The sequence below is a fragment of the Mustela putorius genome, unplaced genomic scaffold (genome assembly GCF_011764305.1).
Source record: "Mustela putorius furo isolate JIRA1106 unplaced genomic scaffold, ASM1176430v1.1 tig00003869_pilon_pilon_pilon, whole genome shotgun sequence".
In the NCBI taxonomy this organism is placed as follows: domain Eukaryota; kingdom Metazoa; phylum Chordata; class Mammalia; order Carnivora; family Mustelidae; genus Mustela; species Mustela putorius.
The window spans coordinates 31,135,432-31,149,646 of record NW_025422021.1 but is presented as its reverse complement, the minus strand read 5'-3'; the positions used below and the strand labels follow the sequence as shown (position 1 = coordinate 31,149,646).

The following is a 14,215-nucleotide window of genomic DNA, read 5'->3' as shown; positions in this document are numbered from 1 at the left end:
AAACGGAACCTGGCAGGCATTCACCCCAGCTAGGGCCCTCTCTGCCGCAGGCCAAGCCACGGAAAGATGGCAAGCAGACGTCCGGTCGCTGGCCTTGGCTGCAGGCCCTGTCCTCAGAAATGTTCTCCCAGCTGTGCACGCTCCTGGCGAGGGCCAAAGCCTGCTGCCAAGGGATGCGGAAAGGCCTGTGGTGCCCACAGGTGGGGGGGGGTGCTGGAGCAGGCAAACAGGGAGGAGAACAGGGTCGGGGGTCTCGAGAGCCCATCTCCCTGGGCTCAGGGACGTGCCACACTGGGGAGGACTTCTGAGGCCAGCATGCCTGCTGAGACCCAGTCTCCAGCCACCAGGAAGGTGCCAGGACCAACACAGGTGGCTCAGTCCTAACTCTGCCCTTTATGAGTGCATGACCTTGGGGGAGCCCCCTCACCCATAAAGTAGACAAGAGTGGGTGTGACAATGTTCGCTAAGAAATCCTCAGTGGTGAGTTCCCTGCCTCACTCTACTCATAAGGGCTCCAGACCGTCATGACCTTCACTTCTCGTGGCTTCTCAGCGGGGCCAGTGAGCCCTGCACCCTTGCACGTCCCCCTGCGGGTGCAAGTCCCCCTGGCCCAGCCTCCTAGCTCAAGGGCTGGGACAGGCGCAGCCTCTTGCAGTGCCTCTAGCGGCCACACGGCGGCACTGTGGGAGCTCGGCCGCCTGGCCCTGGCAGCGGCGGGCGGGTCCACGCGAAGAGCCGCCCAGGACAGCCCCTGGAGTCTCACTCCCTCCCTAGGTCTGCTGCTGCCTTAGGACGCTGCAGCCTTAACCTGGCTGAGCTGGGATCGTCCTCAGGACGCTGTCTACTAGGGTGATTTTAATGAGAGGTTCTGGTGCCCCTCCCTAACCGCCCCTGGGGTGGTTCACTCTGGGGTACCCAAAGATCCCCCTCAGTCGGGTACAGGGAGCCTCACCTTCTCCATCTTGAAGATGCCAGGCTCCTCTTGTGAACCCATCCTTCTCTCCGCCTGGGTCATAGGCTGTCTGTGTCCCCGTGTCCCTAGCAGCCTGGACGTCCAGAGGGGACACTCAGGGACTTACTGATGCTGCCCCAGCAAGAGGAAGTAGTGACCTTGCTCTTCGTGATTTCCATTCCTGACCTACAAGGTCATCTGCCCTCTGGAGAGGCCTCCTGTCCCGCAGACTCCACACCGCACCCTCCACAGAGCTGCAGCACCCCCAGGGCTCTAGGATGCCCCCTCCCACTTCACAAAGGAGGAGCTGAGGCAGAAGACACACCCAGGGTCACAGCTTTCGCTGGCTGTGGTAGGGCAGGGACCCCAGCCCAATTCTCATGGGGAATCCTACTCTGATCCAGGTGGGAGATAGATAGGGGAGCCCAGGTTCCTACGCGTGCAGGCTATCCCCTCCACACAGCTGCAGTGGAGAGTGGAGCAGTGGGGAGCGTAGCGGTGACCGTGACCAAAGGGTGCCTGGCCCCCTAGGCGGGGATCTGCTTCCATGGACAGGGCCACACAGGGGCTGGGAGCTCGCCTTTAGTGCAAGTTGAGCTGAAGAGGGCGCTGGGGGCAGGAGGAAGGGTAATGGCTGGGTTCAACTATGAGTCTGAGGTCTTTGGGGAAACCGACGTCCAGCCCTCCGACGGGCTGAGAGTACGGGACGGGGCGGGGAGTGGGGTAGCCCGAAGTCTCCCTGTGCACTGCCGGGACACGCTGACGCCCAGTCACCGGAGCCAAGCCACAAATAGCCAGCTGGGGAGGAGGGTCCCGGGGCGGAGTGAGCAGCCTCTGTGGGCCAGACTCAAGGCTGCCCGGAACAGGCAGAGAGCAGCGAGGTCCTGCCCCCAGGTCCGTGAGGCCCCGCGATCCGCCCCGGATGGAGACCAGGCGTCTCTCCTGGCCCCGCCCCCTCCTGGCTCTTCCCTTTCCCCTCCCGGACCCGCCCCCTCCCGATCCTCCCCCCTGCCCGGCCGCCCTCCCCTCCTGCCCCTCCCACTCCCCGTTCCGGGCTTGCCCCTTCCCCGCCCTCAACACCCCACGGTCCCTCCCCTCCGCGCGCCCCCCGCCGCGCCCCCTCGGCTCCAGCTGGGCCACGGCCCATCGCAGGCACCCGGCCACAGCTGGAACCCATTACGCCCCCAGCGCCTCTTGGGACGTCTCGGCTAATAAGTGACCCTCTGTAAATGTTAGGAATGAGTCAAGTTTATGCGGCGCTGCTGCCTTCCCGTTAGCGGGTGGCGCCTCGGATGCCCGAGGGAGCGGGGAGGGTGGGGGAGGGCGAAGGGGCAGAGCCATTCCGGGCCTCGGAGGGAGAGCTTCCTGGAGTTCATTGTTCCTACAGCGGGGCCGCTACCCCGCTGAGCCTCAGTTTCCCCCGAGTGCAAATACAGGGTTCAGGGCAGACAAAGGCCTAGCCCCTTCAGCCGCCTTGCCTCCCGGGAAGACATTAGAGGCGGTTGATGGTCTTGGCACCCGTGCCTTGCTTGGCCCAGAAAGGGTAGCAGGCATGTCCTCCCAGGCCCCCAAGGCAAGCTGCTCACCTCCCACCCCGGGTAATATTGAAGGGGGTCATCTGGGGGAGATGTGGGGGGATGGCGCCTTCCCAAGGCCCCCTGCTGAGTCAAACTCAAACATCCTCCTGCAAAGCAAGACTCCAGCCTGAAGAAGGGCTGGGTCCCAGGTGGGCCAAGACTAGGGTTCTCTCTCCAGGGGGAGGGCAGTGGAAGTCAGGCAGTGGTATTTGCTCAGTGATGGTCCAGGAACTGGGCTGCTGTTGGGGATCAGAATGGGGCCCTACCAAGTGTCATGCAGGAGCCCAGGTCTGGGGGTGACTCTTGGCAGTCTGGTTCAAGTGGAACATGCCTTGTGTCCGGGGAGAATTGGAGGCATGTGGGCAGAAATACCAGGGCAGTGGAGTGGGCAGAACAAGGGTAGGCCCAGGAAGCCCTCCACCCCAACCAGCCAGGGGCTGAGGGACAGAGCCAGGTGAAGGGGTCTGAACCTGGAGAAGGTCTTCAGAGAGAGCTAGGAGGAAATCAGAGGAGGGAGGGGACCAGCAGTAGGAGGTCACTCCTTGGGACCCCGGGCTGGGAGGGAGATCTGGAGAGTCACAGGGTGGGCGAGCAGGCTCTGAGGAACCACAAGGAGAGGGATCCTGAAAGCTAGAGGAGGGGTGAGTTTGAGCACATCTGGGACTGGGTAGGGGGTGACAGGAGGAGCCCGGTTTACAGCCCTGGAGAGTCACTGGGAGCAGACATCTGTCTCCAGGATCCCCTGAGAAGATTTACATGTCCAGAGAGGGTGCAGGCCCCTGGATGTCCTTCCCAGGGCCAGTGCTGCAGTTAGACCCGGCAAGAAGGGCCTGTCCGGCCTGGGGTTTGGAGGGCGACGCCTGTGGCCCTCCCCCAGCTCTGCTCACCTAATGAGGCAGAGAATCCCCAGGGCCAAAGCAATGCACCAGCAGAGCCCAGGGTCCCTCAGCCCCAGCCTCTGGGTATCCAGGATCCTAGGATTTCCTGCCTGCTTCCAGGCCTCCTGAGACCTCTCCCACAGCAGGTCAGCTACTCTGGACAGGCCAGGAAGGAAGGCTGTCATCACTCTCCTCCCATAGCCCCTCCCTTGGTTCCTGTCCTGCTCTCTCCCAGGGCCTCCTCGTGCCCTTCCTGGTGGGCAGGGAGGTGGATGGGTGGGTCTAGGTTCTTTCAAGTTGCCAGTCCCTCTCAGAAACCCCCACAGCCAAAGTGGTGAGACTGTGTGCCACAGGGGGGTGCCAGATCGGGTCCCATAACCGAAGCAAGGGCAACTGCCTCCCAGTTTCTCTGGAGGGGCCCAGTATGAACACTCAGCCCGGCCCCCAAGGGAAGGAGCAGGACCAGAGGGCAGGGCACTCGTGAGCAGCTAGGCTATGTGTCTCCTCCTGGCCCCCAGGGCTCAGGACATATCCCTGGCAGGCAGGGTGCTGTCCCACCCTGCAAGTAGAGAAACCAAGGCACGTACTCTGGGAGATAGCCTCAGGCAGTCCTTTCCAGGGCACTGCTGCTGGGGGCCGGGGAGCCCTGCGGTTGCCCCACTAACCCCAGTGAGCTTGTGGGAAGGTGTTTGGCAGCTGTCCAGGAGGCTGCCAGCCTCCAGTGTGTCTGCATGACTATTTTTCAGAGGCTGGAGGACACTGTCTTGAGTCCCATGGCCACCAGAGAAGCCCGGACACTGACCGTTCGTGGGGCAGGCTGGAGGGCTTTGCCCACACCTCTGCCCGCCCGAATCCGTGAGATCGTGGCTGGCAGCCTGGGGGACGAACCACATCAAGGTGATGGACGGTGGTAGGGGTGACAACGGAGGTGAGGGTGGGCACCAGGGGAGCCACAGGGCCATCAGCTTCCTCACCTGCCCCATAGTGTCGCCCTCGGCTGGCCCCTCCAGGCCTGTCATCTTGTGGTGTGATGGGGCACAGAACCACACCCTCCCACAGGGGTCACCACAGGGGTCCTATGTCAAGACCCACAGCGTGTTTACCACGAAGCCACAAGGACTCTCCAGCGCTGCATTTCTATTTGTGACACATTTGTGACCAGCCATCTGGATTTCATCGTATTTGTTTCATTAGATGAGTGAAAATCCTGAAGGTCAAAACCCAGGAAGCACAGACACTGAGCTAGTCCCCCCAGCCCGCCCAGCCCTCTGCTCACCCAGCCCTCCCCCCATTCCCTGCTGCAAGAAGAGGCTTTGCAGCTGAGGGACTGGCCCCCAGATGGGTCCCCGCAGCAGGCCACCCAACTGATCAGGCCACTTGGCCCTTACTAGTGCAAGTGACTCTCTCATTTGTGTGTCCTGAGACCCCTTTCTGTAGTCAGGGTCTATCCAGCCTCCTGACAGAACCAGTCACTCACAAAAGGTGTGTGCCAAGGAAGAAGAAAGCCCACTGTGTGCTTAGAAAAGCAGCTCACTATTCAGATGTGATTTGGTTACCCCAAATCAGTAGTTCTCACTGCGTCACAGGGGAAGGGGGTCCCCAGAGTCCAGGCCACTCCCACACCCTCCACTCTAATTGGTTTGGGACTGTGTTGGGGTTAGAGATGTGGATGAGAGGTAGGGCAGCCGTCGGTGTCCAGTCCTCCAGCAGGAGAGGGAGGGAGGCCTGGAGCATGAAGCCCACATACTCCAACCAGGGTCCCCAGGTCAGACCTGGGACCCTCCTGGACAAGCAGGGAAGACCAGCCGTGGGAGCCCAGTGAGGGGCCCAGAGGCCCACTGGACAGGGTGTGGTGGCTGAGGAGATAGGGGGACCCTGATTCGGCCACCCAGGCTGACACTGGTGCTACCCGTCCAGGGACACAGGAGCCGCTGGCCATCGCGGCCCGTGTGCAAGAGGAGAACGAGCTCCTGCAGGAGGAGCTGTCCAGGCTGGAGAACCTGCTGACCCAGGCAGGCTCTGAGCAGGACGAGCTGGCCGGCAGGTACCATGCGCTCAGTGAGCGGGTAAGCGTGTATCTCGGGTATGTGGGCACAAGCAGAAGGCGGCAGGCAGCCTGGCCTGCGGCAGGGCGGTCACCTCCTGAGACTGGTGGTCAGAGGGCCGGGACCATTGTTGAGTCTTGGGACACAGTGACAGGGGATCTCAGCCACAGCACATCTAAACCAAACCCCAAGCCACAGACCGGAAAACAGGCTGGAGAGGGGAGGGTGAGAATAGGCAGGTGTCCAGGCCCCTCTTCCTCCTAGTGCTCCTCTCCCCTGGTCTCTGAAGTGTGGACTTGTGTCCTGGCTGCCTGGGGGCTTTGTGGGGGCAACCTGGTCATCCTGAGCCTTTGGCCCCAGTACCTCACTCTTGGGGTCTGCTAGGAATGGGCCCCATCCCTCAGACAGCCTGTAGAGAATTGGCTTTGCTCCCCTGACCTTTTCCTGACGATCAAGGTCACCACAGACCTCAGAGGACAGCTGTGACCAGGGGGTCCTCAGTCCTTGGTCCCCAGGGCACCTACAGTGCCTTCCACCGCAGCAAGAGGCCATGTGGTTATAAAGTGTGGGGTTGGGGGAGCTCCTGTTGTTCAGGTGCGAACCCATACTAGAAAGCTGAGGAAACCTGCCAGGCCTGAGCCTCTTTCCAGGGTCTGCCCCTCCAAGCCCCATGGCTCCTGAGTGGGACTGGGCTAGGATGCCCGGTCCCCGTGTGGGGTGCTCAGGGCCTCCTATGCGTCTGGCCCACCCTACCCTTGCTGTCTTCAGAGTCCTCCTTGTACTACGTGGCAGGATAGATGACCCCACTTTCCTCAGAGCAGCCAGACTTGCCAAGGGCCGTGCTGCCTGCGTTGGAGCCGAGACTGAACCAGGGCTGGCCCTTCCGAGCATGACCAGTGACCCGTGCCAGCTACCCAAGGGCATCGACAGCCCCCACACTAAACACCCATTCTCCCCGCTGCCTCACCCCTACTGCACCCCTCAGGCAGGACCACGAGGGTCGGTGTCCTCATCCCTGTCAGGGCCAGGAGGACATCAGCAAGCTCCAGCCCTCCGGGGCTGTCTGTGGCCTGGGCCCAGTTGTGGGGGTGGGGGACCTTCCTAGCACAGGGTGGGGAGATGTTGGGAACCGGGGGTAGGAAGAGAAGCCAGAAATCCTGCGGACAGATTAGTAAGCCTCATGAGTCAGAGCTGAACTCCCAGACCCCGCAGCTCAGCGCACATGGCCGGATCCCATGGGCGTCCAGCCTCCCCCTTGTGCAGGCGCCTGAAGGGGCCAGGCCTCCCCAGCGTCACCCCCGAGCAGATGGACAGGGTGGGGCAGGGGTCAGGGTGGCCAGTGTGCCTGCTCTGTGGGCACCCCCAGCCCCTGCCCAGGCCTCCAGCCTGCCTATTGGACCTGAGTTCCCCTCCCCAAACACCCCAAGTGTGCTCTGGGTTGGCACAGCTGGGGGCAACCCCTGGCACCTCCTGTTCCCCTTGGATCTCCAGGCTCCCCATCTGCTCAGGCCCCAGCAGGGAGCCAGGAAGGACACAGGCTCTGAGGCAGGCCTGGTCCAGCTCAGACGACCCTCCTCTCCACCAGGCCTGCGGGGGGACGAAGCCCACTTGTGGTGGTGGCCATGCTCCTGCTCACCTGCGAGAGGAGACAATGGGAACGCAGATTCCAGCACCGGGGTGGGGGAGGGGTGCAGATGCAGGGGTGGGACCCCTATCTTCAGCTCTCTCAACGGAGAGTGACCCCAGTTCAGCTATCCTGCCCCTTACGAAACAGGCCCTGGAGACCCCTCCTCAGCCAGCCACAAGCACTGGGCATAGGGTCAGAGGCGAATGCCTGTCCCTCGGCCCCCTTATGGGGAGGGGCCTGAGCCTCAGCAGGCCCCTGCTGGCAGCCGGAGGGACACCCCTTCTCCCACCTTGGGGAGGGCTTTATCCACAGCCACCCTGCCTGGGGGCTGGGGAGCCACTGGCCAGGTGGGGGCTTCTGTTCCTCTCCAGCTACAGGCCCGCCTGGAGAGCATGGAAGTTCGGCTGCGGAGGTCGGAGCTGGAGCACAGCGTGGACCTGGAGGAGGCCTTGGGCCGTCTGGAGGCTGCTGAGCAGAGGTGAGTAGGGATGTGTGAGGCAGTCAAGGCTATTGGGAGCTAGGCCATCACCCCTAGAGGTGGCAGACCCCACTATGCCTTGGGGCCTTTGGCCAGTCTCTTCCTAAAGTGACTCCAAGTCAAATTTGCCTGGACATGTTGGCTGCAGGCCTCAGAGGCAGTGGAAGGAGTGGGCAGAGCAGGGTGGGGAGGGGTCCCACAGGCTGTGGCCTCAGGTGTGGGGTGCAGGTCCCACAGGTCTGAGGGTCTCACAGAGCCTGTGCTCCTGAGCATGCCCCCTCCAGGCCCCTGATGACGCCAAGGCTAGTGCCCTGGCCCGCTCTGCAGGCAGGCCCCTGAGCTAACTGTGGCCCCTGTTAGCGCAGCCAGTCCCAGGGTGCCCATGGGGGCTGCCCTCAAGACCCCTCTTCTTCACGTTCTGGTCCTACCTCCCAGGTCCCCTCGGCTGCATGGTCAGGGACCCCTCTGCTCACCAGCGGCCAGAGCGTGCCGTGCCCTACCCTCCCGGTGGTAACGCCAGCTCTCCAGAAGCAGCCCTGACCCCCAAGCTCCAGGACCCCGTTCCCAGAAGGGAAGAGCAGATCTCCACACTGCAGGGAAGACAGACAGGAGGGGTTACACCCCTGAGCCCAGCGGCAAATCCAGACCTGGGGGAGGTTAGAACATTTATGGAATACTTCCCGTTACTTGCTTCATCCTCAGGGACTCTGGAAATGGAAGGAAAGTGCTGAGAAGCATTTTGAAAACCAGTTTTCAAAAACAGCGGGGGAGGTGGGAGGGGTCACAGCCCAGGAGGAGAGGACGCCCAGGTTGCAAAGAGGAGCTCAGAAGGTCCCTTTTGTGGCCTTGTAGCCTGCCCGGAAGTGCTGGATCTCAGAGAGACACTCCAACCTACGCAGCCGGCTTCAGTGGAAAAAGAACCCGATTGGTCACAGGGGGGCTGCCCCCATCCCAGGGCGTGTAGACTCCCTCTCTCCACTGCCCTGTGCCCTCCTCCCAGGCCTGGTGCCCTCAGCTCCCAGTGCCACGCCTCTCGTGTGTCTCAGGACTCACGGCCCCTGCGACGGAGCCAGCCACACTCATGGAGCACAGCCAGGGGTGCTCAGCACGGGAGGAGAGAGAGAGTAGGCATCTCAGAGATGGAGGAGGGTGCCGGGGGCACTCAGATACTGGCACCCTTTGGGGAGCCGTAGGGGACCCGTGGCAGGTGGTCTGTGCCTCTTAGGTGTGGCCTGGGGACCTTCACACCCGAGCTGGGTCAGCCGGGCCCAGGAAGCGTAGAGCTGGGCTCTCAGAGAGCCTTTCAAAGGAGAAGCCACTTGCCCACTGTCACGCTGCTGTGGTTTTGGCCCATCCAGGAGCACGGGGCTCTCCCAGGTGAACGCCCTTCTGCGGGAACAGCTGGAGCAGGTGAAGAAGGCCAACGACAGGCTGGCCGAGGAGCTGGCCAGGACGGCGGACGGCATGCTCCATCTTCGGGGCGAGCTGGAGCTGAGGGAGGCCCAGCGCTGGACTGGGAGACAGGTGCTCTCCCACTGTGCCCATGGGCGGGGGACAAGGGCTCCAGTGTTTGTGGCTGGTGGCAGGGAGGATGCAGAGGGGGCCGGGAGAGGGTGAATCGGTTCTCGCTGTGGTTACTCCTGGAAGGCAAGGCCACTGACCTCCTGCTACCCCATGTTCCCCACCCAGCTTGGCCACAGCAATCTACAGAGTGGGGGCACCGGAGGAGGGAGGCCCTCACTTGAGAATAGGCGGGACCTCAAGATCAGACTCGCAAAGTAGAATGAGGGCACAGGGTCCTGGCTCTTGCACAGCCCTCCCCATTCTTGAGAGAGAGGCCTGACTCTCTCTCTCAAGGCCTGACTCCTGCTTGGACTGCAGGGTCGGGGACACTCAGAGGAGTCAGGAGCCACGCCATTGCTCCTAGCCCACGGCCAGTGCCAGTAGGGCCCTCCCAGGGCTTGCCTGATCATAGTCTTCTGAGCCCTAAGCCCTGCAGGGGTTCAGGACACAATGCCCCAGGCCACAGCCTCAGGGTTGTTCTCTAACAGCAAGACCCCTGGTGTGAGCTGGAGGAGATGCTTGGGAAAGATGAAACCCCACTCTCCTCCCTGGTCCAGGTCTTCCCATGGCTAGGCTGTGGCCCCTGAGTGAAAAGAGGCATTCACACCTCTGCTCTGGTCTGTCCTTGGACACAGTCCTCTGAAAGGGGCCCAGCCTGGGGCAAGGTGGGCCTCCACAGCTGTGGTCATCCCTAAGGGAGGGTCAGGTATCCCCATGGCCTTCCTACTGTCCTCTCCAGACGCCACTGGCAGGATTCCTCTCAGACACCACCTGGAAAATGCTTCCAGGTGAAAGCCAAAGCCAAGGGAGTCCGGTGTTCCTGGGCCCCAGGCTGACCCCACACAGATGTCCCTCAGAAGAGCCCACCTCATGGGGCCATCCTACACTGTCCAACCAGCGTCAGGCAGAAAGGACAGCTGTCTGGGCCCCCGCAGGCCCGGGCCACAGCTGCCACACAGGAGGGCTTATCCCCTGTGCCCAGCCGTCTGTGGCTGTTGTTCCATGGAAGGCTAGGTAGACCTCCTGCTGCGTGGACGGGGAAGAGCAACAGAGGGAGAGTGTGCCTTTACACGGGTCACTGAGAGGGCCTTGTCAGTCACCACAGGGTTGTGGCTGACAGCAGGGCTCCTGCATGTGGCAGGAGGCCTGTGAGAGGCAGCCCCACGTCCTTGCTTCCACCTCTTCCTGCGGCTGGACTTGGGCCCATCGAGCGGAGATGAACGTCCTAGAAGACAGGTCTCTAGTTCAGCTTGGACTGGCAGGTCGAGGGTCTCCATCTCCCCCCTCGATGTCTCGCTGGTCATCAGGTGTTCTCTCTCGGTATTTTAAAGACCCTTTCTTTGTCCTCTGGCAGGAGGTTGGCCCCCAGGGCCTTTGATGGTATCTGTCCTCCCACCTGGCAGCTTTAAGATCCTGGCTTTGACTTTGTGGTCCTGCGGTTTTACTAGGGTGTGTCTCTGCAGACTTCTTTCTGTTTATTCTGCTTCGGACTCATCTGCTGTGTCTTTGTTACTTTCGGAAAGCAGCCCTCGCATCTCTGAGTGTTGCCTGTGCGCATCCTCGCTCCTCCCGACTCCAAGCAGACCCACTGCTCTCAGGACCCCCGACTCCTTCAGCCTTCTGAACCTGGCATGTCTTCTTTGTGTTTGTAGTCGAGACAATGTCTTCAAATACATCTACCTGGTCAGCATGTCTGTCTCTGGTGTCCAAGTGCTGTCAATCCCTGTCTGCTTTGTTTAAATTCCAAATATCCTGGTTTTCATCTTTAAGAATTCTGGTTGATTCTTTCCCAAATATCTTACTCTTAACTCACATGTTCAAGCCTCTTGTTTACTTGCTGAGGCATCCTGAAAATAGGTATGTTCTCCATTGTGTTTGATGTTCCAACATCTCAAGTTCCTTAAGGTCTGATTCTATTGTTTCTTCTGGCTCTTGACCATAGTGCTCTGTTTCCTTGTGTCTTTAGAGATTTTTTTTTGTTTGTTTTTAAATTTTAAACCAAGAGCTGTTTATTTTTCTTAGAACTTTGTGAAAGTTCTTTGGAACCTGGAAAGGAGGTGGCATCTTTCAGAAGGGATTTTTGTTTGCTTCTGACAGGTGCGTAGGGGATCTGACAGTCTTTGGGGCCCAGTGAAGTAAATTTTCAGCCTGAGTCCTTTTTAAACCCCAGGTTGTATGAATTCAGACTGAAAACTGCATATAGGCTGACTTGGGACCCCATATCCACAGGGAAGATACTTTTACTCCGCATCTTACCATCAGGCTGCTGTCACAGAACCACAGACTGGAACTTATGTCTTGCTAACATTAATTCTCACAGTTCTAGAGACAGGAAGTCCGAGGTCAAGGTGTGAGGCCATTCAGCGTGCAGACAGGGGACAGCTCCTTCTCACTATGAACACACACAAACCCACGCACAGTGGAGGGGGCAAGAGAGCTCCCCAGGGCCCCTTTCACAAGGGCACTAACTCCATCATGAGGGTGGAAGCTGAAGGCCCCACCCCAACCCCGTCCCACTGGGGATTAGGTTTCAACATTCAGATTTTAGGGCATGCAGACATTCCATCCACGGTACCTCCTTACGGCACCCTGCAGGCAGGGCTGTGCGTGTGCTCGTGTGTGTATGTGGGCGCATGGGTTCTGGTCAGTCCTCGCTGGCACCCCAACTTGGAAAGCAGCTTTGAGATCTCACTCCTGAGTGTGGGCAGACTCCCCCTTTGGAGGGGCCCCAGGCTTCTCTCGCCACCCCTGGAGCCGCTGTGGTCAAGGAAACGTGTTTGAGTTACTGAGCTTGGCAGGAGGTTGCCTGTGCTGCTCTCGCGCTCCTGACCTCGCTGGTTCCTGGCGTGACTGTTCCTCCCCACATCGGCCAGCCCGGCCTTGCATTCCGGAAGCTGTGAAGTCTGGAATCTGACATAGTTAATTGAAGTTCCTGGGCAGCCAGGCCAGGCATCTGCTCCTCCAGGGGGCAGGTCTAATCCCTGCTCTTTGATGATCACGATGGGGGGCCGGTGGAGCAGGGCAAGCACACAGAGGACTTGGGGGCACTCAGCCAAGTGTTCCTGGGCTCAGTGGGGGGGGGGGGCTGGGATGTGGGATCAGGACAGGCGATGGCAAAGCCTTCATGAAGGAGAGAGGGTGTGTGTGTCCTGAGAGCTGGAGGAAGTGAAGGCGCTTTGTTGGAAAGCAGCATTCCAGGGGCGCCTATAATAAGCAGGGAGGGCAGAGGGAGCGCGGGGGCAGTGCTGGGCACGTGCTGAGCCCGCTGGGAGCGCAGGAGGTCAGCACTCAGGGCACAGCTGAGTTTGGGGCCAGGGAAGGTGGTGTGGAGACTCAGGACCCCTGGGCTTCAGCTCCGTTCCCTGGAAGGCAGACACCACTGGACGTACATGGCTCCATCCCGTTATGGCCCCCAGCTCTGTCCCCTCTCCCACCCCTACAGTCCTGCAGTGGCTTCCTGCTTCCCCATTACTACCCCAATTCACTTAGCCCTGTCTCAGCGGGCAGCTTCTCCAACTTCCCCTCTGTGAGCTCCAGGTGGTAGAGGCTTCTGGGTCCCAGGCTCCTTCGAGGACCAAGCCCCACAGCTGGACATGTTACGGCTCCCCCAGAGCTGCTCTCTTGGTGCTGGGGGAGGAAGGGAAGCTCCCCTCCCTGCACTGGGGGAAGGAGGTGACCCAATTGCGGAGGGCTGCAGGGAGACCAGGCTGGGTAAGTCCTGGTCCCGGGCAGGACCCAGCTATGGTCACCTGCCCAGGCCCAGGTCCTCAGGGTGGGGGAGTGAGCACCACACCCTGGGAAGCAAGGGATTTGCATTATTTGAGAAGGTAAGCCCATGGGAAAGGGAGATGCAGGACTACGGCAGCGCTGGGTCTGCTCCCTGCCGTGGCTGCCAACCCAGCTTGGCATCTGGAAGAGGGGCTTGTGGGGAGGGGTTGCAGGGCTCCTCACGCCAACCACTCCTGAAGCAGACCCAGCCTCTTGTTTTCAGAGCACACGCACACGCTCAGGGGGGCCCCAGGAACTCCTCCCCCTGTGGAGACAGGTCACCGCGCTCCGCATACAGCTGGCTGAACTGCGTGCGACCACAGAGAGGTACGGGCACTGGGCCCACCAGGGTGGGGGACATGGGGCATCAGGTTGACCTTGTGGGTGCAGAGGAATGGACAAGAGAGGTGGGCGATAGGGGAAAGCACAGACAGAGTGAGGTAGGCAGAGGTGCAAGGGGAGAGAAGGCAAGGGAGCAGGCCGGCTGGGAGATGCTGCAGAGAGGGTATCCCTAGGCAGAGTGTTAGGGCCCCTCAGATCCCTTTGCTCTGGGATCCTTGAAGTGCATATCAGCAGGAGACAGGCTCAGCAGGTCAGAGAGGCCATCCCATCTGGCCTGGCCTGGCCTGGCCTAGCCGCCCCGCTCCCCTTCCCTGGCTGGGATGTGGCCACAATCCAGGCCTCGTGCTGGGGGCTTCTGAGGATGTCAGGGGAGAGGTCTGCTGTGGGCAGAAAGAAGGGCCCACATGACCGGCTCCTGCCCATCTGGGCGGCTCATGACCTTGGGTCCTGAGGCTCAGCTGGGGGTGCCGCCCTTGCCTCGCAGGGGTCTCACGGACATGCGAGCAGAGGCAGCTAGGACGGCCTGGCGCCTGCAAACGGCCTGCCTGAACCTTGACTCCCACCTGCGGCTGTCTGCTGGCAGCGGGCCAGGCAGCCTGGAGCCAGGGGCCCAGCAGGCTGCACGGCTGGAGAGGCAGCTACGGGACAAGGTGCGGGAGATGCTCCAGCTGCAGGGCCACTGGGACGCAGAGAAGGTGGCGCTCCAGGCGAGGTGGGTGCTGGGAGCAGCAGGCTTGGAGGTGGGACACCTACCCTTCCCCACCTTGAGCAGCAGCAAGTCCAAGGCTCACGCACATGGCCCGTGCTGCTTCCCCTCCTGACCCGCACCCAGTACTCCCACATCAGGGCACCTCACACGCTGCTGGCACCAGAGGGATGGTCCCCAAGGTGAGCTCCTGCATCCCGAACCATGCCCCAGAGGCCGAGCTGGAACACCCGAGCTTTGAGGGTTTCAGGGAATGTGGCAGGGGCACATCTGGACTGT

The 14,215-nt window shown here is 61.1% G+C and overlaps 1 protein-coding gene across 13 annotated transcripts in view; it reads left to right on the top strand.

Annotated features, from left to right (window-relative positions):
• The window catches only part of CROCC2 (ciliary rootlet coiled-coil, rootletin family member 2), a 62,793-nt gene that overhangs the window by 4,800 nt on the left and 43,778 nt on the right, over nucleotides 1-14,215 (top strand). For 12 of the 13 annotated variants that reach the window (XR_006602539.1, XM_045066891.1, XM_045066892.1 and 9 more), the window contains exons 2-7: nucleotides 4,154-4,304; nucleotides 5,325-5,473; nucleotides 7,451-7,557; nucleotides 8,916-9,081; nucleotides 13,112-13,215; nucleotides 13,715-13,942. Coding sequence is in view for 12 of the 13 variants with exons in the window: in XM_045066891.1 (XP_044922826.1) it covers nucleotides 4,154-4,304; nucleotides 5,325-5,473; nucleotides 7,451-7,557; nucleotides 8,916-9,081; nucleotides 13,112-13,215; nucleotides 13,715-13,942 (905 nt within the window). In the remaining variant the exon portion in view is untranslated. Of the gene's footprint in view, nucleotides 1-4,153; nucleotides 4,305-5,324; nucleotides 5,474-7,450; nucleotides 7,558-8,915; nucleotides 9,082-13,111; nucleotides 13,216-13,714; nucleotides 13,943-14,215 lie in introns of those variants that run through there. The other variant, XM_045066894.1, reaches the window with a different exon arrangement.